Source organism: Hoplias malabaricus, chromosome 2 (assembly GCF_029633855.1).
Source record: "Hoplias malabaricus isolate fHopMal1 chromosome 2, fHopMal1.hap1, whole genome shotgun sequence".
NCBI classification, from domain to species: Eukaryota; Metazoa; Chordata; class Actinopteri; order Characiformes; family Erythrinidae; genus Hoplias; species Hoplias malabaricus.
This window is the reverse complement of record NC_089801.1, coordinates 20,774,787-20,798,806: the sequence shown is the minus strand read 5'-3', so window position 1 is coordinate 20,798,806 and position 24,020 is coordinate 20,774,787. Positions and strand designations below refer to the sequence as shown.

At 38.7% G+C, this 24,020-nt stretch overlaps 2 protein-coding genes across 3 annotated transcripts in view; both read left to right on the top strand.

Moving 5' to 3' along the window:
* The first annotated feature begins 839 nt into the window (after window positions 1-839).
* surf4 (surfeit 4) lies at window positions 840-10,952 on the top strand. The gene is made up of 6 exons (XM_066659648.1): window positions 840-1,062; window positions 6,681-6,867; window positions 8,778-8,854; window positions 8,972-9,015; window positions 9,145-9,331; window positions 9,528-10,952. The coding sequence occupies exons 1-6, from the start codon at window positions 1,015-1,017 to the stop codon at window positions 9,792-9,794; spliced, it is 810 nt and encodes a 269-aa protein (XP_066515745.1). The 5' UTR covers window positions 840-1,014; the 3' UTR covers window positions 9,795-10,952.
* Window positions 10,953-12,885: 1,933 nt separating this feature from the next.
* The window catches only part of ass1 (argininosuccinate synthase 1), a 30,492-nt gene continuing 19,357 nt past the window's right edge, over window positions 12,886-24,020 (top strand). The window contains exons 1-8 of one of the 2 annotated variants that reach the window (XM_066660288.1): window positions 12,886-13,024; window positions 13,787-13,899; window positions 16,652-16,720; window positions 18,306-18,494; window positions 18,841-18,897; window positions 18,992-19,066; window positions 19,621-19,691; window positions 20,187-20,217. In XM_066660288.1, the coding sequence (XP_066516385.1) occupies window positions 13,798-13,899; window positions 16,652-16,720; window positions 18,306-18,494; window positions 18,841-18,897; window positions 18,992-19,066; window positions 19,621-19,691; window positions 20,187-20,217 (594 nt within the window). In that variant the 5' untranslated portion in view covers window positions 12,886-13,024; window positions 13,787-13,797. The remainder of the gene's footprint in view (window positions 13,025-13,786; window positions 13,900-16,651; window positions 16,721-18,305; window positions 18,495-18,840; window positions 18,898-18,991; window positions 19,067-19,620; window positions 19,692-20,186; window positions 20,218-24,020) is intronic. The other variant, XM_066660289.1, reaches the window with a different exon arrangement.

The following is a 24,020-nucleotide window of genomic DNA, read 5'->3' as shown; positions in this document are numbered from 1 at the left end:
AATGATATTTAGAATATAAGAAAAAGCTCTCATTCTGTAAATATTAGAGATAAGTTCCATTAAATGGGCCAAAGGAAATGCACATGAATTTTGTTGGCATGTCAGCAAGATTTGAGCAGTTAAAAAAAACATTTATTATATGATCATATTACATTATTGTGTGTGCAAGATGCACTTGAATAGAATTTATAGACCGTTTAGGTTGTAGCATATTTCTGCCCATTAGCTCTTCTTTATGTGCCTAGTGATTCTGCTAGGCTCTGAACCCACTGCAACCCTGAACTGGATGAACAGTTACAGGCAACGAATAACTCCTGTTTACATTATTAAACAGCTGTTAATACTGACATCAAACGATCAGTATGTATCTGAAATGATGTATAACAAATCTATTTTAAACCTGGCTGCCTGCATGTGGTGGACCTGCATTATGAATAGTAATAATAATGTTGCTGATAATAATAATAATAATAATAATACCTTACACAAACAGTGCTTTTACAAGGACTCAAGGAGCTTTACAAATTTTCTTAACGCAAGGCAAAGACAGACAAGAATACAGGAAGCACAAATTTATAGTATAAACTGGTTCACTAAGGGTCAGCAGTGTTATTTATATAATATATTTTGAGTTATACTTCTAAAATATAAGGACTTTATGGAAAATATATTACAATAGTAAGAATATTCACATTCACAGGCTGTATTTTGGTGGTACAATTATTTGTTGCACGTTCAAATGAAATACACATTTGTGTCATGTGCAAATACGCATTGATGGCGTTTGTTATAAGTTTATTATTTACAACAAGTGTGTGTAGAATTAACTCAAGGCCTGTTCAGTACACGTGGCAAAAAGGTTTCCAGGGCACAGGGGGGCATCGCGCACACACACATACACAGCAGAGGATTGTGGGACGGCGGAGGCCTGTTGAGGGTTGAAGAAGGTTTTCTGGAGAATATAGATACAAAGTAAATTCATATTTAATACCATAGCCTGAGCGACAGAGAGCCATGGGGCAGGAGGATCTCATGAGCACCGCGGAGGATGTGGCGGATCAGGTGTGTATGTTTCTGGTGTGTGTATTTGCTGTGTTTCGTGTGTTTGCTAACGGTATCCTCTTTGGCATCACAGTAAATTATGATCTAAGCAAGGCTAGGCTAGGCTAGGCTAATTAGCCTGCAAAGTTGTTATTCGCTGGCCTCTTTTTCGGAATTCTCCATTCCACCTTAAATGGGCAGCGGGTCCATTCTGGGACTTAAGGTACCGGAATGGTACTGCTGCTCATTTAAGGTGGAATGGGATAGTCTAAGGATTAGCCCATTTTAAACGGTGAAAAAACAGTTTTAACTTTGATATAATGATTGATTTTTGGATGTAGGCTGAAATATCGATTTTTTTAATAATTTCTAAAGCTAATATTATAGACTTTGGACATCTTATCTCAAATGATTCCGTATATTTTATTAAAAGTCTCTGCTTGTAACATTAAATCTAAACTTTTTGTAACTTGGCAGAATGACTGTTTGTGTCTCTTTGAGCTAATATCCTTGTTTTCAGTGCTGTTTTAATCATTTTGTGATTTAGTTTGTGTTCATTTCGCACACAGGTTTAGCACACATTCGTAATGTTTTTATTCTGTTTAATCCTGTGAAAAACTAACGTTTGCGTTTTGACTTATTGCTTGTTATTTAAGTATTTTCTGTATATAAACTTTATATACCTCTACAGTTGCTGGAGTTTAGAAATAGCAGGAATTAGCCTCTTCATCTGATGCTTATTTTTTTGTTAATTGTATTAGGAGATTTTAAAGGGGAAATGCAAAATGTTTCTATAATAAACTTGAAATGAAAACGAACTCATGGTTTGATATGAAATTACTAATTGTAGAGAAATTTTAGAATATTTTTTTTACAATGGTGTTCAATGGAGCCAGGTTTCTGAATGTGTACAGCACTAATATGTGACCTGTTTTGCCTTGTAATACACTGTAGCACCTCTCTACTATATTATGAATCGAAAAATGTGTTTTTAGATAAAAATGCATCTCTAAACACTGGTAAAACAACGTCACAGGAGTTCACTGTAGTAATACTGTATCAAGCCACACAGCAAAAAAATGTAGTAATAACTTTCTGTGAGGAGTTTTCAGAGGCATTCAGTCTGGTTACTACCACTGCCACTGTCAAAGAGTTCTGACTGAAAGTTTCTCATAGAGCATTTCACATCAGACCTCACACAATATTTAAAGCAGAAATTCACCAAATTAATCACACCAAATGTTTCTCATGTCTCTGAATCAATTTGCTAAATGAGGGCAAAATAGATTTATTGCTAAGCTGCTGTCACTGGAGTGGTTTCCTGTACAGTGACTTGTGTAGTTGGCTTCATGGTGTTTCTGCTCATATACAGCTAAGTCACTACCCTGTGCGACATGCTAGATGTTTAATATGTTATAATTCAGTTGTTAACTATAATCAAAATCATTCAGACTGGTTTGTTGGAGAATGGTTTGTTCCAGAGAAACTTACCACCTCCAAATCTATTTAAATTGTCTGCAACACAAATATAATAAATATATAAAATAATTGTATTTACTGTCCAAAAGCACCAGTGAACAAACTATTTATTTATTAATTTATTTTTAATTGGGATAATGTTAAACAGTTGTAAATAGAAAAAAATATCTCTGAGTCCCATTTTGCCCAACGATTCTAATATTAATATAATATTTGTCTCTGATGAATGAAGGTAGATGGCAAATAATCTATAAGTCAAGGTTTTTTCCCAAATGTCATAAAATGTCTCAGGTTTTAGGAAACGTATTAATTTATTCATTCACAATTTTCCCCTAGTAGCTTTAAGTGTGAGAGCTTTTAGTGTTAAACACATCAGACGCCTGGTTCTTATCACCACAAGTTTCTCTAGACCGGAGAATTTTACATCAAATCCTTGTAAACGACACAGTTTACATCTGAATTGTTGAATTATGCAGAAAGTTATATTGTGTTATTCCCCTTTAAGTCACACTTCTCTGTTGCTTTGTGAAATGGCAGTTAGTTATTGCTCAATGGTGTCTGAGGATTTAGAGAGCAGTAACAGAAGGCATTTTCAGAGAAAGCCTTTCGCAGAATGGCCACTGCGTTACGTAGACTCTGGCCTTATTTACACGATAATAACAGTTTAAATCTGTGCTGGAGAGTTTTTGTGAAATATGAAGATGTGATTCATTGTGTGCTGGAATAGAGTTGTGTTTTATCTACAGAGAATCTTTATTTGCAGGCTGGGTGCACCAGCCAGGTTGTGTCCCAGCCTTGTGCTCCGTGATTGCTGGTAGGCTTCAGACCCACCACAACCCTGAACTGGAAAAGTGATTACATTACAATAAATGAATGAATGAATATAGTATATCATGTATGTCTTTAATTATATGCACTGTCTCTTAGTGTGGGAGGTGATATTTGTATATGATTTTAAACAGTGGTTATACTGATATTGGCCTGGAAGATTGTAAACAGTTTATACGTTGCCATCCTTATGTGGGGAACCTGCTCTATGGAGCATTAATTGGTGCATTCAGGGAATATCATGATAAAGCATGTTTGCCATATAGCCTCTGTCTTATAATGCTCTGTGACGGGGTAAGAGGTAACGGGAATAGTCTGCAAATCCCTCGTCTAAATGAGGATCTTGAGTTCAGGTTTCAACTTCAGTGTAGTGTTGAGTGTAGGAGGCTGTGGGGCTGTTTCAGTCAAACTGTAGTTGTGAATGAGTTAGGCATGTGATTACACTACTATTTTTCAGTGACAGCTAGAAGTTTGAGGACATAGATGGTCAAATATCAAATATTAGCACGTTTTTTATATTAGCTCAGATGTAGTCTGTCAGCCAAGACATGTCTGGTTTAGTTTGGCAGTGGATCAACACCTAATGGAGGCCTTTAGCTTAACAATCACCATCCTCACACACTCCAGTGTGCAGAGACGACGTGTAATCTCTAACAGACTTGCTTATATGCTTACTAACACGGAATGACATGCTGTTATCTATAAACATGAACAAAGGCATTGATAAGTCAGGATTCTTCATAGCTGCAGTCCTTTTTTAGCTTATCAATTAATGTTGTATAGATAACATAATGCCATAATGTCAGAAACTTGATGAACAAGAGAATATTTGATATTATTCATTAGCTTAATATTGGTGAGCGATATGGTAAAGTACATACGTGTAATATGTGATATTTATTTAAGCTTATCAGCTTAGTATAGATGTCTCTCATTCACATGAATTTCATCACCAAGCTTGAACTTAATAGTGTGAGGTCTTCACACTCCTTTTTAAAAATGAAAACCAAAGAACGTTCTCTATGTTTAACCCTTTTTATAGAACACATTCCACAAAGCGCTGCTTTACTGAAGCCCATGTGAGTCACACACCTAAGCTCCGCCTGCCACACGGTCCACATCAGCACAGTCATAGAAAAGTGGCCAATCGCAGCTCAACATGTCCCATAAGCAATCCAGGCCATGTGTGACAGGCAAACTCAGCGGCCAATCAGATCGTACGAAAGGCTTATGTTAATGAGGAACGTCAGACACATGCTTCTTAGAGAGTGACTGTAATGCATGTCTCTTTCTGCCCTTTACCAGCTTTGGTTTAGGTGGAAACATGAGCTTTTGACCCATTTAGGAGATCTTAGGCTAGATATCCTTTGCCTTTTATAGAATGGCAAAGGACCATTGGAGAAACAAAAAAATGTCCTTTTAAGGGGGAAGGTTCTAACTGAAATAGAAGGATGTGTATATTGTGTATGTATATCCTCCACATTTTTGCTGAAACAGGCTTTCATCTGTGCACACACTGATGTATAATATCAACAGAAAAACTTATCAGCATCACATAAGCCTAAAGTCACTATACTCAGTGCCAAATATCTGCTAGAAGGGTATAAAGCCCTGAACACTAGAGCTCCATTCAATACTGCTGAGATGAGGTGGAGTAGGGTTTGTGATCCAGATGTATTGGTTGCACTGGTGGCTCAGCAATTTGCACAGCAATGCTCCATCAATTAAATATTGTTTTAAATTCCTCTCCTCTCTTCGCCCCTGGTCCTTTTTGAAGCTGGACTACTGAAGTGATGGTGAATGGGCTTAAGTGTAAGCTGGTGTTTATCCACTTGGCTTATTCCGTAATGTCAGCAAAGATGCATATTCTTACATAAATAGTTAATGAAGGACAATAGATGCTATGTGTTTTATCTCTACGTCTTTGTGGCTGAATTCTTATTGCAGAGATACCATTTTATGATGGAGACACTAAAACACATTAATGCCCTACAACTATATTTATTACAGTCAGGACAGTACAAAACTACGTTTTAATCCCAACCCAAGAAAGTATAAACTACACGTTCCCAATGCATGCTCAAGAAAATTCATAGGACATATGAAACAAAATATTGCATTTTTATGGTTATTTAAGTAATGATAATTTTCAAAATATGCATGAAAATATATTTATCATGGCATCAAAACATTTAAATGTTGCCAATCTAATGAGCAAGAACATGCATGTCCTTATTGGCCTGGCTTCTAATTACTTTAAAATACTCAAGTGGTGTGACCAGCTAGAATAATTGAGTGTACAGTAATCCCTCTTTTTTTTCGCGGGGGATGCGTTTCAAGACCACCCACAAAAATCGTAAAAAAAATGTATTTAATGAGTATTTGGACTTTTAAAACCCTCCCTGTTACTGTTAACAACCCACCCTTTGCATTAAAGAGTCATTTTATAATGTTTTTCAGCTGGAACTACATGTGATATCCTACCAGTTTCTTTAATAGAGTAATTCCTAAGCTGTGATTTAGCGTAAGTAAATTTCACTCGGATGTGGACATGAACAATACATGTACTGTACGTACGAAATACTTGTAAATGATATATTTTGTCACCTACAGGCCTAGTCTAATACATGTCTATAATAAAAAAAGCCCCCTTGAAAAAACCCACGAAGTAGCGAATCCATTAAAGATGAACCGCGAAGTAGCGAGGGATTACTGTAATTTCTGGATATGATTTATAAGAAAGGTAGTCCTGTTATCACCATTAAAATCATATTCCCTTGTATAAACAGAGCTGTGGTATATTTATAATTGTGTTAATTTAAAACCCAGTTTTTTTACCTGAGGTCTGCTGCAGTGTCTGTTAAGTTTATTGACATGAAAATCCTGATCGTGAGTGTGCCCTTAAACTAACTAGATTTTGCTTGAGATCTGGCCAGAATGTAAAAACTTCTAAAGGTGTTCAGCTATTGGAGAAAATTTCTAACTCTTATATTAAGTGCAGTTCCCTTAATAATCTTTAAAATACACACACACACACACACACACACACACACAATTGGAGTGTTTCCAGTATGAATGCTTTTCATGAGGTTCAGCCTGGATTTACACAGAACCATACTGCATTTAATAAAACTATTATTGGACAAACAAATATGTTTCCTCTTAAACACCAGCTATAGTTTCTGTCAAAATTGACTTATTTCCAGAAGTGTTACAGGAACTGCATTCACAGGATTTTGGATTGAAGTTGTTTAAATGATAAAAGCGTTCATATAGAAAATGATATAGTTGTAAAATCCTGGAGTAAAGCAAATCCTCTGGTTCCTCCTCAGTTCCTCAGAGTGACCAAGCAGTACCTGCCTCACCTCGCTCGTCTGTGTCTGATCAGCACATTTCTGGAAGATGGGATCCGCATGTGGTTCCAGTGGAACGAGCAGAGGGACTACATCGAGGCCACATGGAACTGTGGCTACTTCCTGGCCACGTGTTTTGTGCTGCTTAACCTTTTAGGACAGCTTGGTGAGGATAAAGACCATCATTGTTAACTTATTTTCACAAAAAAACATGCCATTTGACCAAGGACACTATACCATTGCTCATGACTGTCTCGCAGTCTTGCACGTCAAGTTCAGAACTGACAGCCTGTGCAAGTTTTACTCAAAGCCAGCTCGGCTTCCAACAATGAAAATAAAACTATGTACTAATAAAAACCAAACTTGTCTTTAGATGAGAGGCAGTATTGTGATTAAAATAAAAACAAAATTGAAGACAGTATATAACAAATCATAGCTGAAATACTGGGAGAACAGCTGAGGAACCTCACTATTTGGACAGTCATCAACTATGTATTCATCTGAATCCTGTTCTATGAAATACTACAGGAATACAATTATACATTTTCCAGTGTTCAACACTTGTTCCCGTGTTCCTTCTTGCAGTGCAGGGAAAGAAGTTCTTATCATTGCTATCACTCAGGCTGGTATTTCTTACCCTTCTTCTTCTTAGTGTTTTCAAGAAAATACACCAGACTTCACGTAAAGACTACTACATTAACTTTTACATCTTTATTTCATCAATTAACAGTGCAACTGTGTTTTGTTTTTTTACACAAGTATTGAAGTCCAAACCTAAAATGGTTAAACAACCAATTTACATCATGTTTGTTGTTCAGTGCAATTGTGCACATGATTGTGAAAGGCAAGAACTGTGGAAAGTAATTGCAGTAATCAGGTTATGTAAGAAATGTCATAGGCAAAACAACAGCGAAACAAACCATGCATGGCCAGTCAAAAAATCTAAAATATTTTCCTAGAAATGTGATTAACAAGGAAGTCTGCAGAGGAAAGGCCTATTAATGAGTGTCTTACTGTAAGAGATCAGTTGGAAAATGTAATATGTACAGTACTACCAACGTGTTGTTGAAAAGTGATTAATCTCGACAGGACTGACACCTTTTTAAAGGAATTATGTAAGTGTAATTCATTTTTACAGAAATCAGGTATGTTGTTGTGATATAACGTCACCACTGCAAAAAAAAAGTAAAACAGTAAATAATAATACTGAGTAAAACAGTAATAATAATAATAATAATAGTACACGGTGGGCCATTTATATGGATATACCTTAATAAAATGGGAATGGTTGGTGATATTAACTTCCTGTTTGTGGCACATTAGTATATGGGAGGGGGGAAACTTTTCAAGATGGGTGGTGACCATGGTGGCCATTTTGAAGTCTGCCATTTTGGATTCAACTTTTTGTTTTTTCAATGGGACAAGGGTCATGTGACACATCAAACTTATTGGGAATTTCACAAGAAAATCCTGATTTCAGGATACTGGAAGCCTGTGCTAGCATTTCTCCTGCGGTGTTGCTATCAGTGTGTGAAGAGTGTGAGAAGAGGGTTGCATTGACAATCCAACACAATGGGCAGCACTTTGAACACATTTTATAAGTGGTCAGAAACTTGTAAATAACTCATGAAAGAATAAAGTTAGGTTAAAACCACACCATTGTTTTTCTTGTGAAATTCCCAATAAGTTTGATGTGTCACATGACCGTCTTCCCATTGGGGAAAAAAAAACACAAAAGTTGGATCCAAAATGGCCAACTTCAAAATGGCCGCAATGGTCACCACCCATCTTGAAAAGTTTCCCCCCTCCCATATACTGTTTTTAGAAAACCGAAAATATAAAATATAGTCATAACACCTGGCAGTATTTCAATACATGTTATAATTATTTCCCCTACTCAATATGGATTCACTTTGTTGTTGTTGTGTACGTTTTACAAGTGTGTGACAAGAGGATTCAGAATTATTGGCAAAAATGGATGATAATCTGACGAAAGATTTAGTTTTAGTTTTACTATTTAAGAAAATAATTATTATTAATCTATTTATGTTTTTTTTTTTTTTTTTTTTTTTGCAGGTGGCTGTGTTCTTGTTCTCAGTAGAAATTTCGTGCAGTATGCTTGCTTTGGTTTATTTGGCATTATTGCACTACAGGTAATGAAACAAACCAACACACACTACTTTCTGTTCTGTCTGTATATGAGTTATAGTTAAATATTTACACATAAATTGAGTGTTTTTCCATGACATTTTTGCTCCTATGTTTTTCAGACTGTTGCCTACAGTATCCTGTGGGATCTAAAGTTTTTGATGAGGTGGGAGTTGTGATGCTGTTAAATTACTGTATCATACCTTAAGTGTGAAGTATGTTTGTACTGTTGGTGTTCTGTATAATGATATAGCCGCCTGTACCTTACTCTTATTATCGTGTGTTCCCTCTGTAGAAATCTTGCTTTGGGAGGTGGTCTTCTGCTGTTGCTGGCTGAGTCTCGGTCAGAAGGGAAGAGCATGTTCGCAGGGGTCCCATCGATGGGCGAGAGTTCCCCGAAACAGTACATGCAGCTGGGGGGCCGTGTGCTCCTGGTGCTCATGTTCATGACCTTACTGCACTTTGACTCCAGCTTTTTCTCTGTGAGTTTGACTCCAGCTCCTTCTCCCTCTAGAAGGACCTCCCATTAATGTAGTTTTATAGAAAAGTGCAATATCTGAAGAGCTGTTTAGCACTGAACACATCCATATGTTTCTGTCCATCTGTTTCTTTCACTGTGGGAACACTCCACTACTACCACTACCAAATATATTAATACATCTTTCTGTATACCGTTAGATTCTCCAGAACATGGTTGGCACAGCCCTCATCATCCTGGTGGCCATCGGCTTCAAGACCAAGCTGGCTGCTTTGACCTTGGTGGTGTGGCTCATGGCCATCAACGTCTATTTCAACGCCTTCTGGACGGTTCCTGCCTACAAGCCCATGCATGACTTTCTCAAGTACGACTTCTTCCAGACCACGTCAGTTGTGGGGGGCTTGCTGTTAGTGGTAGCTCTGGGTCCAGGGGGTGTTTCCATGGACGAGAAGAAGAAAGAGTGGTGAGACCGTAGGAACCCACAAAAACAAGCCCAAATCCACTGCCCAGGACACAAGGACCCATACTTTTCAGTAAAACGACAAGAAAAACATCCCAGTGCAACAACTCAGAGCCAACTTGACCTACCCACCCCCACCCTTTTTTTCATCATTTCTCACACTTTGTTTTGTTTTTATAAGTTGAGAATGCCAGAAATCTTGAGTTTTTACTACTTACCTGTTTTTGTCCACAGCCCTCCCTCCCATCTGTTGAAACAGCAATTAAGGAAAATGCAGCCTGAATGAAAAGGACTGTCCATGAGTTATGGTTGATTTCCTCACATTGATCTCTAAATTCGTTGCCTTTTTTCTTTTTTGTGAATCTCTCTGTTAACAACCTTCAAAACATAAGAAAATTAATCTGGATGCTTCGTTAATGGTCATCCTCAAGGGGTTCCTGGTTTAAGAGGTTTGGAGAAATATCTGTGAACGTGTACGCCTATAGATTCTGTGAATTGACTGTAATCTAGTGGTTTGAATGAGGAGGAAGAGAATCAAAGAGTTTACAAGTGTGACTGAATGGCAGACTAACTTGAGTTGTGCCTCTGATTGACTGTGGTACACCTCTTATACTGTTTTCCTTGTTCCTTCCAACCTCATATCAAACTAGTGGCACTTGTGTTTGGGGTGCACAGGAACTTCCTGTGAATAATTCTATTTGCGGTTCAAATGAGGAGGGGTAATATATGTAAAATGCCAATGCTATCCAAAAAGAAAGGGTGAAGTGCTACAGCAGCTTAACCTTTCAGAAATTTCTCTTGCCCTCTATTGGACTATGTACTGTATGCTTCTGGGAGTCTAAACCTAACTCGTCACTTATCTCAGAACTAGGCAGTAGATGGGGGAGCTTACCATGTGAGATAAAAAGCGCCATATTTTACGGATGTGCACAAGGGGAATAGATCCAAAAGAAACTGTCTGTTCCTGCACCTCAACTTTGTCTTGCTCTGTGTTTTTTGCTGTCTATGGAAAATAACTTGTATTGATTTACAGACATTTATATTGTATTTTTGTTTTTGTTTCCAGATCATGGCGAAGAAAAATAAATGCAAAAAAAAATCTGTCTGGACTGTTCTCTAACATGTGCTCTGAAGTGTTCTAATGTATTTTTTAATACAAGCTTATTCTCCAGACCCGTGCTTCTTTGTTCTTCCACAATTTTGAGAAAATTTAAACCACCTTCTTTAGGAACTTTCTGTACATGCCCTTGGATAGATCTCAAGTCAGAAAAGAAATTAAAATGAGACATGTATCTGCGAATAAAAAGCTGTTTGTTTAAAGAGAAGTCTAAAAAAATGTTCCATAAAGAATACCAGCCTGATTTTTACACATTTGTTGACTGTTTGAGAAACGTGTTTCTGAAGATGAATCTTTAACAAACTTCAATTTCTGTTTCTAGTGTTCAGCTGGTAATATTTAATTAGTTATTGCTTTAAAATGTAAACTGTTCAAATGATTATTTAACCAGAATGCTTACATACAGCAGGGCCCCTGAGCGGCGGTCCACCTAGCAGGAATTTAGCCAGGTAATTTCAACCTGGAATCAGACTTGTGAGCTGAAGTTCTCTAGCTAACTCCTCGCTGCTGTTGTGTAGAGTAGACGTCTGCTCAGTAAACATATTTTGAAGCTCTGGTGCACCATGAAGAACTAAAAATGGCTGATTGTGACTGTGGAATTGAGAGGAATAATCTTCATCTTTATATCACTTTTACTATTATCATATCTCTGATCACCATGCACCAGAAAATAAAATTAATGTCTGTATTGTTGGTGTTAGTGTGACCCCTGGTACCTATAACCACAATAAATAACTGCAATAAATCAGAGTCAGTTTTCCACTGGTGAACAATTTCACTTCATTCATTCATTATCTGTAACCCTTATCCAGTTCAGGGTCGCGGTGGGTCCAGATCCTACCTGGTATCATTGGGCGCAAGGTGGGAATACACCCTGGAGGGGGCGCCTGTCCTTCACAGGGCAATACACACACTCACACATTCACACCTATGGACACTTTGAGCCACCAATCCACCTACCAATGTGTGTTTTTGGACTGTAGGAGGAAACTGGAGCACCCGGATGAAACCCACGCAGACACAGGGAGAAAACACCACACTCCTCACAGACAGTCACCCGGAGGAAACCCACACAGACACAGGGAGAACACACCACACCCCTCACAGACAGTCACCTGTAGGAAACCCACGCAGACACGGGGAGAACACACCACACCCCTCACAGACAGTCACCTGTAGGAAACCCACGCAGACACGGGGAGAACACACCACACTCCTCACAGACAGTCACCCAGAGGAAACCCATGCAGACACAGGGAGAACACATCACACCCCTCACAGTCACCTGTAGGAAACCCACGCAGACACAGGGAGAACACACCACACTCCTCACAGACAGTCACCCAGAGGAAACCCACACCCCTCACAGACAGTCACCCAGAGGAAACCCACGCAGACACAGGGAGAACACACCACAGTCTTTACAGACAGTCACCCGGAGCGGGAATCAAACCCACAACCTCCATCCAGGTCCCTGGAGCTGTGTGACTGAGACACTACATGCTGCGCCACCATACCGCCCTAATTTCACATCAGTAAAGTGTTTAAACTGCTGTGTCTGACCCATTCATACCAGAGTAACACACCATTTAACAACACTCTGCAATTTTGAGAATGATAGGCCACTCAAATAATTCCTGCTCTGTGGTGGTCCTCTGGAAGTCCTGAGCATTAAAGAAGAGGGTTAACAGAATGAAGAGCTACAGATGATTTACAGATATGGGACTACAAATTGCACCACTATAGAAAATGGGCTTGATAACACACATAGATGTGCATGGTTTTAAGTGTTTGATTCTCCATCTGATAAATATCTGGTTGTTGTTGTTGTTTACCCACCTCTTTGTTATTTGCCTCCATAATCACTGGTCCTAATGCAATTTCAGTTTACATTACATCATGGCTCTGATTTAACGATGTTCGTCAGAAAACGCCCCCTTGGCTGTGAGGCGTTTCGTGATTGGCCGGCTCAGTTGTGTCGCTCTGACGTCAGCGTGGGCGTGCGGATCTGTGTATATTAATATTGCCCATGCCGTGTGTGTGTGGTAACTGTTGAAAAAGGTTTATGTCTGGGAGGTCCTCTTCGAGAGAACTGGTCTTATTTTGTTTATTTGGGTGAGGTAAGTCTGTTTCATTCTCAAACTGGTGGACATTTGTTTAAATTTATTTTATATTTCAATTTTTGAGTATCTTTTTTGTTGGCTGTGAAAGGTATAGAGCAGAGGAGTAGACTCTGTTTACAGTTGTGTTTTTCCGTTTTTCCTCAGAGAGAGAGAGAGAGAGAGAGAGAGAGAGAGAGAGATTCCAGCCTGGTGTATTTAACCACTTGTTGACTGTAGCTTAAGAAATGGAGAAACACTGATTCTGAGGAGAAATAATAAACACCAAACATTTGATAGTCGTTAGTATAACAGTATTTATTGAAAAGTTTGTGGATTTGAAATTACCACATTTTTAAAATTTGTTCAAAATAAATATGTAAATACCCCCCTCTTTTAAAGTTTTCAGCATTTCAAACACCAGTCAGTGTGTTGGTATTTATATGTTACAAGACATTTTATACACAAATTAAGCAGTGAAAACCAGTTTGGAACAGTGGCAGATTTTTAAACCTGTAATTTTAATGAGTTAAATTCAAATTACAATAAAAAAAATAAAAAGAAACAGAAAGCCTCCACAACTAAATTTGATGTCAAATCTGAAGTATATATGTTTTCTCTGTTTAAATGTTCAGTCTTAAAATGCGGTTATATTTCTCCATTTTTCACAATCCTAATCACAATCCCAAACACATTCACATCCGCTAAACTCTTGCTGAACCCTGCAACTATTTCATCTTGGCTTTTATTATTTATTTTTAAATGTTTCCTTAATGCCTTTAGGATTGAAGAAGATGACGAAGGGCACGGTGGTTCTGGCCTACAGCGGTGGACTGGACACATCCTGTATTTTAGTTTGGCTGAAGGAGCAGGGGTACGATGTCATCACTTTCCTGGTGAGGTCCTTAAGGGCATTTGGCCACTTTATGAATCTTACTATAACTCAAGCCTGTTATCTCTGGCTAATGATAATATGTTTTTCTGGACCTGAGTCAAATGTTTTACAGCAGGAAATATCAAACATATTTTACTAACTGCCTATAGCTGAGTGCACCTGCATGCCCCAGTGCAATTCTCTATCTCTGTTTCATGCTATATTTAATATAAATTTGAATATAAACGCTTTCACTGATTGATGCAAAAACTTTACGGCGATGTACCTCGGTGATACAGGCATTTGTATTGGTACATATTTGCCATTTCCAGTGTCAGCGTCTATTGAAAATAAAAATTAGCAATGCATTTTACTAGAATTCTATTTCTGTTTAGTTACAAATGCAGCAGTATGAGTAAAACTGCAGATGTGTTAACATTACAGCCCAACATCTCTTTAAATGAACAGCCTACAACCATTCAACAGTTTAAATATTGTACAAAAGTAAATGGAAGTTACAGCTGATCACACACTTTATACTAGCCAAAATAAAACCTCCTGTTACTGATTATTATTATTTTTGACTCTAACAGTCGAATTCAAGCTTCAGATCACTATCCAATACATGAATGTGGACCGAAGCAGCTTTAATCACAGGCCGGTGATTTAAAGATTCGCCTACAAAGCATTTTCTCTCCTTCGCCTGACTGCACGCTGAGTAACTCATAAAAGACCGGATTCGGGGGCTTTTGCAGATGTTGGCATGTTGGAGGCTTTTTGGATTTAGAGAATAGAGAAACAGACACGCGTATACGCACTGTTTTCCTTGTCTGAATCCCAGCCGCATGCCGGCGCATGTGGAATGCTCTGAAGTTCGTCCTTACCGGAAAAAAAGCACGTCCTGAAGAGTAATGACACCTTAAATCCTGCAGAGAACTAAGGAGTACAATGGCGCATTCTTATCTCGGGGTAATTTGATTGGGCCTGAACAATGGTCTGGTCTAGGGCTGGACAAAAATTAAATATAAATGTATATTGAAATATATATCTAAACTGTTTTAATAACAATGACATGATTTTTGTATTGTTTCGATATCAATTATTTACAACATCAGTCACTGACTGGCGCTCAGTTCAGTGAACTCAGTTTAAAATTACATATAAAAACATTAATATTTAGAAAGCCAAAAGGTTTATGTTTGATGGTGATGTCATGTATCTTGTGTTAATATCGATATCAGAACTATATCGTGTCGACCAAAATTAAGAAATATATCGTGATGTAAATTTTGGTCGTATCGTCCAGCCCTGTTTGGGTCCTTAATGACGGAAATAGTCCTTTTCACAGTCAGTTGTATTCCCGTTGTTACAGACGTCTACTCTACCGCTGTTGAGTTTGTGTTTTTTTTTTTTTTTTTTTTTTTTTTTTTACTTTGAAAGCTCATGACCCATCAACACATTAGTCAGGATATGAAAACCAAAAATGGTTCATCTGTCAAAAACAATGCCAGCGTAACGTAACCACATGCTTACACCTTGAGAATTCGATGACAGTGGGAGTGGTAGAACTGCTCAAGTTCCTTATTCCTGGAATGTGTCATCTTTCAGTACGGATTTCCTTCATGACTGTGGCTTATTTCTGTAAAACCTGAAAATGATGAGAATGTTTATGTAATTTACGAGAGCTCACAGTCATGCAAGCTTTTACATAAGAGTTTTGATCGCTTGCGTGTGACTAGGGGAATATGGACAAATAGTGTTATATACTGAGACCGTAAAAAGACATCGGGCTGAAAATAAAAAGAATATGGACATTACTCCCAATGTCACAGTGCTCCTATCACATCCTGATCTATAGAAAGTGCAAAAAGGGATTTCCATATATGCACAGACACACACACACACACACACTATAAAAGATGACCATGTACACACACAAACTTAAATATGACCAGACAGGATCCTGCAGTAGTCAACAAAGCTTTACACACACTATAGTCGACTGCACAGTACAACAACATACTGAAGCAAATGTGAGAGAATGCAAATATTTACAAGGAAATGCAATGAAGATACACACGTTCTCTGTTGTTCGTTTCTAAAGATTATAACTGTCTTTGGACTAATCCAGAATAAACCTGCCTTTGATTTGATATATTTTTATTTTGTACAGCTCACAGCTATACTCTTACTCAGAGGAACCTACAGTTCTAATCTATCTAAGTTAGTATTTATAGTTAAGGGCCTTGCCCTAGGGCAAGTGGGGGAGCAAATTCAGGTCCAGAAAGTATTTTATTTTTTTCCTTCCCAGAATTTTTGTTCAATTTCCTTGAAATATCTGACTCTGGTTTGAGATGAGCAGAGAGACCATGGTGTGTTTACTAGAGCAGGAAAGCAAACCCTAGCCTTCCATTTCAAAATGGCTTTTGAGTGTGTGGGTGAGAATATGATTCATTCAAGTATCAACATGTAAAATTTACTCATCAATTAATTTGTGGAAAACTATGCTGCAGAACAGCCTGCACTACCAGCTTATACCTTTTTATAAGTTGAGGATTGAGTGCTGAATGCACTACACTAGACCACAGTTCCAGGCCCTACATTAGTCGTCTGGTAATTTGAGTCCACTGAAATGTAATTTTACATTATTACATTTTCACCGGCAATGACTGTCTGCTGTGTAACCAGCCAACAACTTCAGAGCTCACTTCTGGGTTTGTGTAACCTTTGGGTCAGTGACCAATCCGTGCCACTGTCTTTGGTTGTGTTTTTAGGCAAATATTGGACAGGACGAAGACTTTGATGCGGCCAGAAAGAAAGCAGAGAAGCTTGGAGCCAAAAAGGTACTGAGGAAATCTGGGGAAATTTCAGTCTGTAATACTGCAATAGCTCATGAGATGACGTGTGTGTGTGTGTGTGTGTGTGTGTGTGTATGTGTGTGTGTGTGTGTGTGTGTGTGTTCTAGTTTCATTGACACTGTGTGTGTAGTTTTGCCATTGTACACTTCTGCAATGGAAACACTCACAATGTATTGTCTTTCAGCTTTCCTTTAAGGGATTTAACAAAAATAACACATTAACAGACTAGGAATCTGAGATTTTCAGGCTCACCATATCGGACAATTAACTGAAAAGCAGTGTTGGCCTGTCCCTCATTAATTTTAAGATGAATTAAAGAGATGAAGCTTCTCTAGTTGAATTATCATGGGAACTTTAACCCTTTACTAATTTGCTTTAATGTTTAAACACTAGTATTACAGATGAAATTCTGCACTTAAATCATATCTCGAGTTTTGTTTCTGATCCATTGTTGAGGTGTATTGTTGTGTCAGTGTTTACAAACATTTGGACCTGACCTGACTGTATATATAATATTAGGGTGACCAGACGTCCTCTTTTACCCGGACATGTCCTCCTTTTTAGACTTAAAAAAATGTCCGGGCGGAATTTCACAAACGTCTGGGATTTTGTTTTTCTAGAGCTTACATAGAACTTCGAGAAGCGTTTCGTTCACAAACTAGTCCCGCCCTCCCCTACTCCGATTGGTTCGCTTGAGTGAGAAGGGGGCGTGGTGAAGTAGCCTGAAATCTTCTGATTGGACGGTCTGACTGTAGAGCTACCGTTATTGGTCGATAACCTTCTCTGTAAACATTTAATTGGTCAGTCTGCACGTCAGTAGTCCTTGTTTACGTCAGACAAAGCTCCTGTACCCACCCTCATCTCGAGCAGCGATGCCGAAACGTAAATGTAAGTTCTCGGATGAATTAAAAAAGAAATTTCCATGTTTTGTGTAGCAAATAAAGGTGTAAAGGACCTAAAAGCACACATAAGTTCAGGTAAGCATACAACGGCAGCGAGGGGCGTGAGCTCATCACCCTATATCCCTATAGGTCCCCCTATATCATCTATAAGAATGGAAAAGATCTATTTTTTAATGTAAAGCAAGTGGATGTGTATTAGTTTAATGTTGTCCAGCAGAGGGGGATATGAGCATACAGGTCTTCTTACTGTGCATCACTGAAATAGAACAAATTTAAAATTCAAAACCGAGTAAATCTAGTCGGCTGCTCAGTATTAGATTTAAAGTTATATCCATTCTAGGCTTAGATCACATCATATATACGATAAGACAAGACAAGACAAGATAATCCTTTAGTGGTCTCACAGTGGGGAAATTCAAAGTGTTACAGCAGTAAAGGGACAGTAAAAAAGGGGTAACAAAGAAACACTTAGTAGTTACTGTAAACATGAATAATATTTGCCTGCTGTAATATTTTATCTATATCTCTATATATGAAATTCTCTATATATGTTTATGAATGTATATAACATAACTGGCTGATCAACTGCTTAAAAAGAGTAATTGGGAAAACTGCATATATCTGATTGTTTACATGTTTTTTTTTTTTTTATAATATCCTTGGGCCAGGTGTTTATTGAGGACCTGCGTGCTGAGTTTGTGGAGGAGTTTGTCTGGCCATCAGTGCAGGCTAACGCTCTGTATGAGGACCGTTACCTCTTGGGTACTTCCATCGCCCGTCCCTGCATCGCCAGGCATCAGGTCCAGATCGCCAAGCAGGAGGGAGCTCAGTTTGTCTCCCATGGGGCCACTGGGAAGGTCAGGTCACACAGCTCTGTCAGAGAAAAATACATTAAATAGCTTAAGCTTCTGTAAACAAACATTAATTAGGGCTGTTTAACTGATATCACACCCGTCTGAAGTGCTTCATTTCAGTTGTCAGTTTCCTAAGGAGTATAGCAGTTATTTTGAAATGACATGTTTTGGCCACTAGATGGAGACACACCATTGACTGGCCCGAGAGTGCTCTGTGAATATGTATCGGTTTTGACATTTTAACTTTGACTTTTAAGCAATAAACATTTGTAAAACTGAGTCTACGTGCAAAAAGTAAGGTTTATTTTTATTTTATTTTTTTATTTGTCTTTTGTTTTTGTTTTTTTAGGGAAATGACCAAATTCGTTTTGAACTGACCTGCTATGCTCTCTACCCGGAAGTGAAGGTAGAGTGGACACTTTATTGCTGTTTAAACCCTTATTATTCACGTTTATGATGTTTACTTGAAATTATTTTTTTTTCTATTTTTCAAATGCCAGATCATTGCACCCTGGAGGATCCCAGAGTTTTACAACCGCTTCAAGGGTCGTAAGGACCTCATGGAGTATGCAGAAGTAAAAGTTCCACTTTGTATATTGTATTTTGGGCAGGCTTGTGTCCTGTGGTACACAATGTGTATTGCTTTTCACAGATTTACTTGTGTGTGTGTGTTTAATATATAAAAGTGCATTTAATATATTTTGTAATACTTTCATAATATACATTCATATTTTACAACATACATTAAAGGCATTGATTAATTATTAATGTCATATTTAAATATTTCTGGGTGTCAAGAACATGCTTTGTCCTCAAGGGGGCTCTTGAACCTTCTTTACAGCTTCATATCTCTTTTGTTAAGAACCCATAACACATTTAGTTTTTTTCGTATTGTGTTTCTTCTTTTTTGAAAAGTGCTTAAGCACTTCTCTTTCTTTTCAATGAAGCCATTACACACCGAGGACCAATATGTTCCCTACACATTAATATCTCACTCATGTTTGTAGAGGATCCCACACCTTAAGTTTTAAAACTAAATAAAAAGCCTGGCATTAAATGTGTAAATATTTACAAGGTTCTTTAAAGTGAAGAATGTGAGTCAAACTAAAGTTCCTCCACCTGGTTTCAGCAACATGGCATTCCTGTTCCTGTCACCCCTAAAGCCCCCTGGAGCATGGACGCCAACCTCATGCACATTAGGTGAGTTTTCTGAGGCCAGAAATCTGTTTTCAGCATCTGTACTGCACAGTTAATAACACACAGACCAGAATTTAAATCTGTCTATATTTAGACGAGAGCAAAAAACAAAAAAAACAAAAAAAAAAAAAAACATTTGACCCAAAATACACTTATAATGCAATTTAATGGGCAATTGAAATAGTTCAGGTTTGTTTCTTCTGTAATATTTGTCCAAATACCATGGAAAATAACTGGAAAAATATGTCCTGAGTGAATGTGCTTCCTATTCGTTTGCTAAGTCCAAATCAAATGCATCAAAGTGATTATGTCTGTAATGACTGCATGCTGCTGTATTGACCGTACGCTGCAGTTCCAGCAGACAGAGGTTAGGTTGAACAATGCTGGGGTATTGCTTTAGGTTTCATAAGCCACTGCTGACATTTTGTAACTGCAGAATCAAAGAACTGCACAGCGTTTGGCTCCACTTTTAAAATGATTTGCTCTTTTATTTCACAGCTATGAGTCTGGAATACTGGAGAACCCTAAGGTAAAATCCCGTTCTCTCTTGTACTTATAAACATCTTCAGACATATTCTGTGCAATGTGCAAATATACACATCAACATTTCACAAGTTTGAAGACTTTTACAGTGTAACCATTCCACGATGAACGGACCATAATCTGTGGACCCTTTATCGGTGGCTGTTTCTCCTTTCACTGGCTCATCCATGAGGCCTGGGACAGGAGGACAAACAGACAGAGAGACAGACAGACAGACAGTGACCTGTCCTCCCAGGCTCAGGATAATTTCTGATTTCATGGGAATGCTGGGCTCAGCTGGGCCTCCAGCCTTTGTCTTCCTCGAGCTTCGACGTGGGAGAGAACCCACTTCTTATTAGCACCGTGACACCGAGATGTCACCATTAACAGTAAAGTACAAAGAACAGAGCAAGAGGGAGATGGAGGGTGGAGGAAAAACAGGGTGAGAATGAGAGAGAGAGGCAGAGAGATGGGAGATAGAGGGAGAGATAGAAGGGGGAAAATGAGAAACTAGTCAAACTAGAAGCCACTATGGAAGTATATATTTAAACAGTATTTGTCATTTAAACAGTTATTTTAATTAATTTTTGCATTATTAAGTCATAGGATTGACTTGTCTGAGTCACTGGATTAAAATGACCTTCTTATTCTTTAATCATTGAGTGTTTATAAGGTTGTTATTGTTTATTGTACTTGTAATTGTTTTATGATCGTAGTCAATCGTATTTCCTCTCTCTTCTGATGTGGCCGTAAAAGTGTCCTGCAGCTACATTAGAATAATTAAATCTGGACCTCTGGCCAAGCTAATGAGCTGCTGCCCCTTCTTTATCCCCCATCCTGGCCAGCAGTGACCCGGAGGACACATTTGAAAGAGTGACGTTGTTGTTTAGTAAATACAAAGAGACCTTTGCTGTGACACGGAGCCCTGAAGTGTTTCTGAAATGAAATGAAACGTGTCTCTGAGCTGGTTCTGAGCTTATTGATGCTTAGAGGATGAGCCCCTGCCCAGAGGGGAAGGATGCATAGCTATGTGTGGTCTACACTCTGAAAATAACTGATGGATATGTCGAGTATTGGTGTATGGCATCTACTAGATAGATAGTAGTGGTTGGAGAAATAATCAGTTCTCATATTCATTGTGATTCTCTTTAGTAAGAGTCAGAGTTGATTCACTATAGAGGGTAATACATTTTATATAGGCCTTGTGTGCGTCATTTGAAGAGAAGAAACTCTTACATTACATTTTACTTACTTACATTTTTATTTCAATATCTCCTGTTTTAACACAGGGGAGTGTTTATTAAACGCATCTAAAAGACTCTGGAGAAAGACTGTCTTCACAACAGAACAGCACCCCCCACTGTTTGTGCTTGTTCAGGAGCCACATACATCTTAAGTTTTAGTATTTTTCCCCTGATCTGAGCTAGGGCTGTTTAAAAACACAAGCTTGTTCCTGCGCACAAACAACTAACCGGAGAGCTAGTAAATGGTGAGGAAACCATGAGTAAATTTGTGAACATAGCCTTTAAGTGGTAGATCCTATTAGCTGATGTTATGCTGGGTTTATAGTGGTAATAAGTATTTAAACTGTATTTGACAGCTTGACCCAGGTAGTTAATAAGGAGTGGAGTCTTTTGGAGTGATACCATTTGCATAATGTTGATCAGAGTCATTTTTTTGTTGTTGTTTATTGTTAGACTTCTTTAAGTAAGTATTTTACTTGATATTTCTGGTATTTTATGGTGCATGTGTATGAACACACACACTCCTTGCTTCCTAACACTTCTACTGCTCACTAAAATGCAAAACACATCTGTATCCCCCCCTTCTCAATTTACCAGCACCTCGCACCAGGATAGAGAGCGATAGTCAAAAGACAGGGCGATTTAAACGTCACTTCCAATCCAGTGCCCAGATTTCTCCGCTTTACCTCTCATTCGCATCCCTCCATCTTTTTCCTCCCTCCTTTCATTGCTCCCCCCCTCTCTTTTTCTTGCCCCCTTCTTCTCCTTTGGCTCTCCACCTCTCTCTCCCTTACTTTCAGCTCCGGGGGCTTTGATTGAAAGGCAATGAGGCAGCTAACGTGTGGAAAGCGAGAAATTTACTTGCTCTAAGTTCATGCGGCGGCGCTCTTTTCGGTGCGGCGCATTCAGGCGCCTCAGAGGACAACAATATGGGCCGGACCGGATAAAGAGCTGCGCAGACGTGATGGCGCAGTTCACGGACCATTTGCCACCAATGCACCCCTCTCTCTGTCCCTTTCTTTCTCTGTCTGTCTCTCTCTCTCTCTTCTACCTGCCTCAGCCTCTCTTTCAGGGTCTGTGGTCCACCTGCAGGGGGTTGGAATTGAAATGCATTGATCTGGTCACATTCTATCTATCCCTCCTTTCCTCTACACTCTTTTCCACCTCTATAGACACCTTCCATATTGTGTTCTGGGCTTTGTCTGTGTTAAAAAGTTCGTCCCAGGACTATACGCCGGGGCATTTCTTGCTCTCCGTAGGTAGTAAAACACTTCGGTCGGGGGGGCGCTGCTTCTTATAAACTCCTTCATTTATTCTAGAGAGGTAGAGACTTCTTCCACCTCTGTTCAGCATTGTGGACAAAAATAGACAGAGTGCATATTGGATTTTAAAATACCTGCTGCTGTTTTTAGTAGCAGCCATGCCACATACTTCTGTCCTTGTTTATAAATCACAATATCTCTGAAACCATATAACCACATACAAGCTTCTATCTGAGATGATTTAGGCCCTAAAGTCGGTCGTACTCTACTGACGACTGCTGTTTTACATTTTATCACTTGTTAACTACACCTGCTTTGCATCTGCAGCGCAAAACTAAAGAAGCAAGTCTCCAGACAGTCAAGACCACACTTCATTTATTTAATGTCTAGTCAAAGTGCTCATTTTGTACAAGATTATTTGGTTTTCTGGAGCTGGAGATAATAACAATCATGCGAGACCTGGAGGATTTGTGGCAAACTCATATATACACATAATAAGAATAATCTTCATTTTTCGGATTAAATTAACTACTTAAAGTGACGGAACCAGAATCAAACAGACTCCAACACCGGCGGACCTAGTTCACGTTTTATTCCTAGATTAGCGCATGCGTCTGTCAGAAGTGCTTCAAACTTCTCCGATGACACAAAATTCACACTGATTTTTGCCCTGGAAAATAGTGCATTCAATGGCTTTTAGGACAGTTTTCTTTTTTACTTACACTCGTTTATTCTCTTATCTTGTGACAGAGCGTGGCCAAGCAGAAAATAAAAGTGCAGTCGGAAAGGCGTTTAGTTAAAAGGAAGGTAAAGAGCGAGATCGAGGCCAGCCAGTCGAGGGGGGTGTGTAGGGGGGGGGGGGTGAAGATTAGTTATCGAGTGATGATGTTGTCTGGTAAAGGTTTCCATTTAAATGCACCCGGTGGTTATTTTGCATAGTTCCCCTGCAATTTGCTCCAGCTCAGGACGCATGGACGGCCTTCCCGTGGTAATGTGGCGTAATTGGCAGGGGGTGCCACCATCTGACACTTTTTTCTCCTGACACCATGCAAATGCACCAGAAGAAAGAGAGGGAGAGGAGCCTGGCTCTGCCAAGTGGAAATACAAGTCGAGCTGAGGCGGTTAAAATCAGACTCTGGCCAAAGGGATGCACAATCCAATGAAAACTGAAACTAAACAGATAGTAAATCTATGGAAAGTGTTAGTAAGACCCTAGGAAAAGAGAATAGTAAACCTATGACAGAAGATATGTAAAATGCAGGTCTTTGTGCTGATTTATACTTTGGCCTTCTATTTCCAAAGGT

What these genes read in the sequence shown, in the direction of transcription:
- surf4 (XM_066659648.1), top strand. Translation starts at nt 1,015, where the DNA reads ATGGGGCAGGAGGATCTCATGAGCACCGCGGAGGATGTGGCGGATCAG. An exon ending in CGGAGGATGTGGCGGATCAG is followed by an intron (nt 1,063 to 6,680) that starts GTGTGTATGTTT and finishes GTTCCTCCTCAG; the next exon opens with TTCCTCAGAGTGACCAAGCA. An exon ending in GATCTAAAGTTTTTGATGAG is followed by an intron (nt 9,016 to 9,144) that starts GTGGGAGTTGTG and finishes TTCCCTCTGTAG; the next exon opens with AAATCTTGCTTTGGGAGGTG.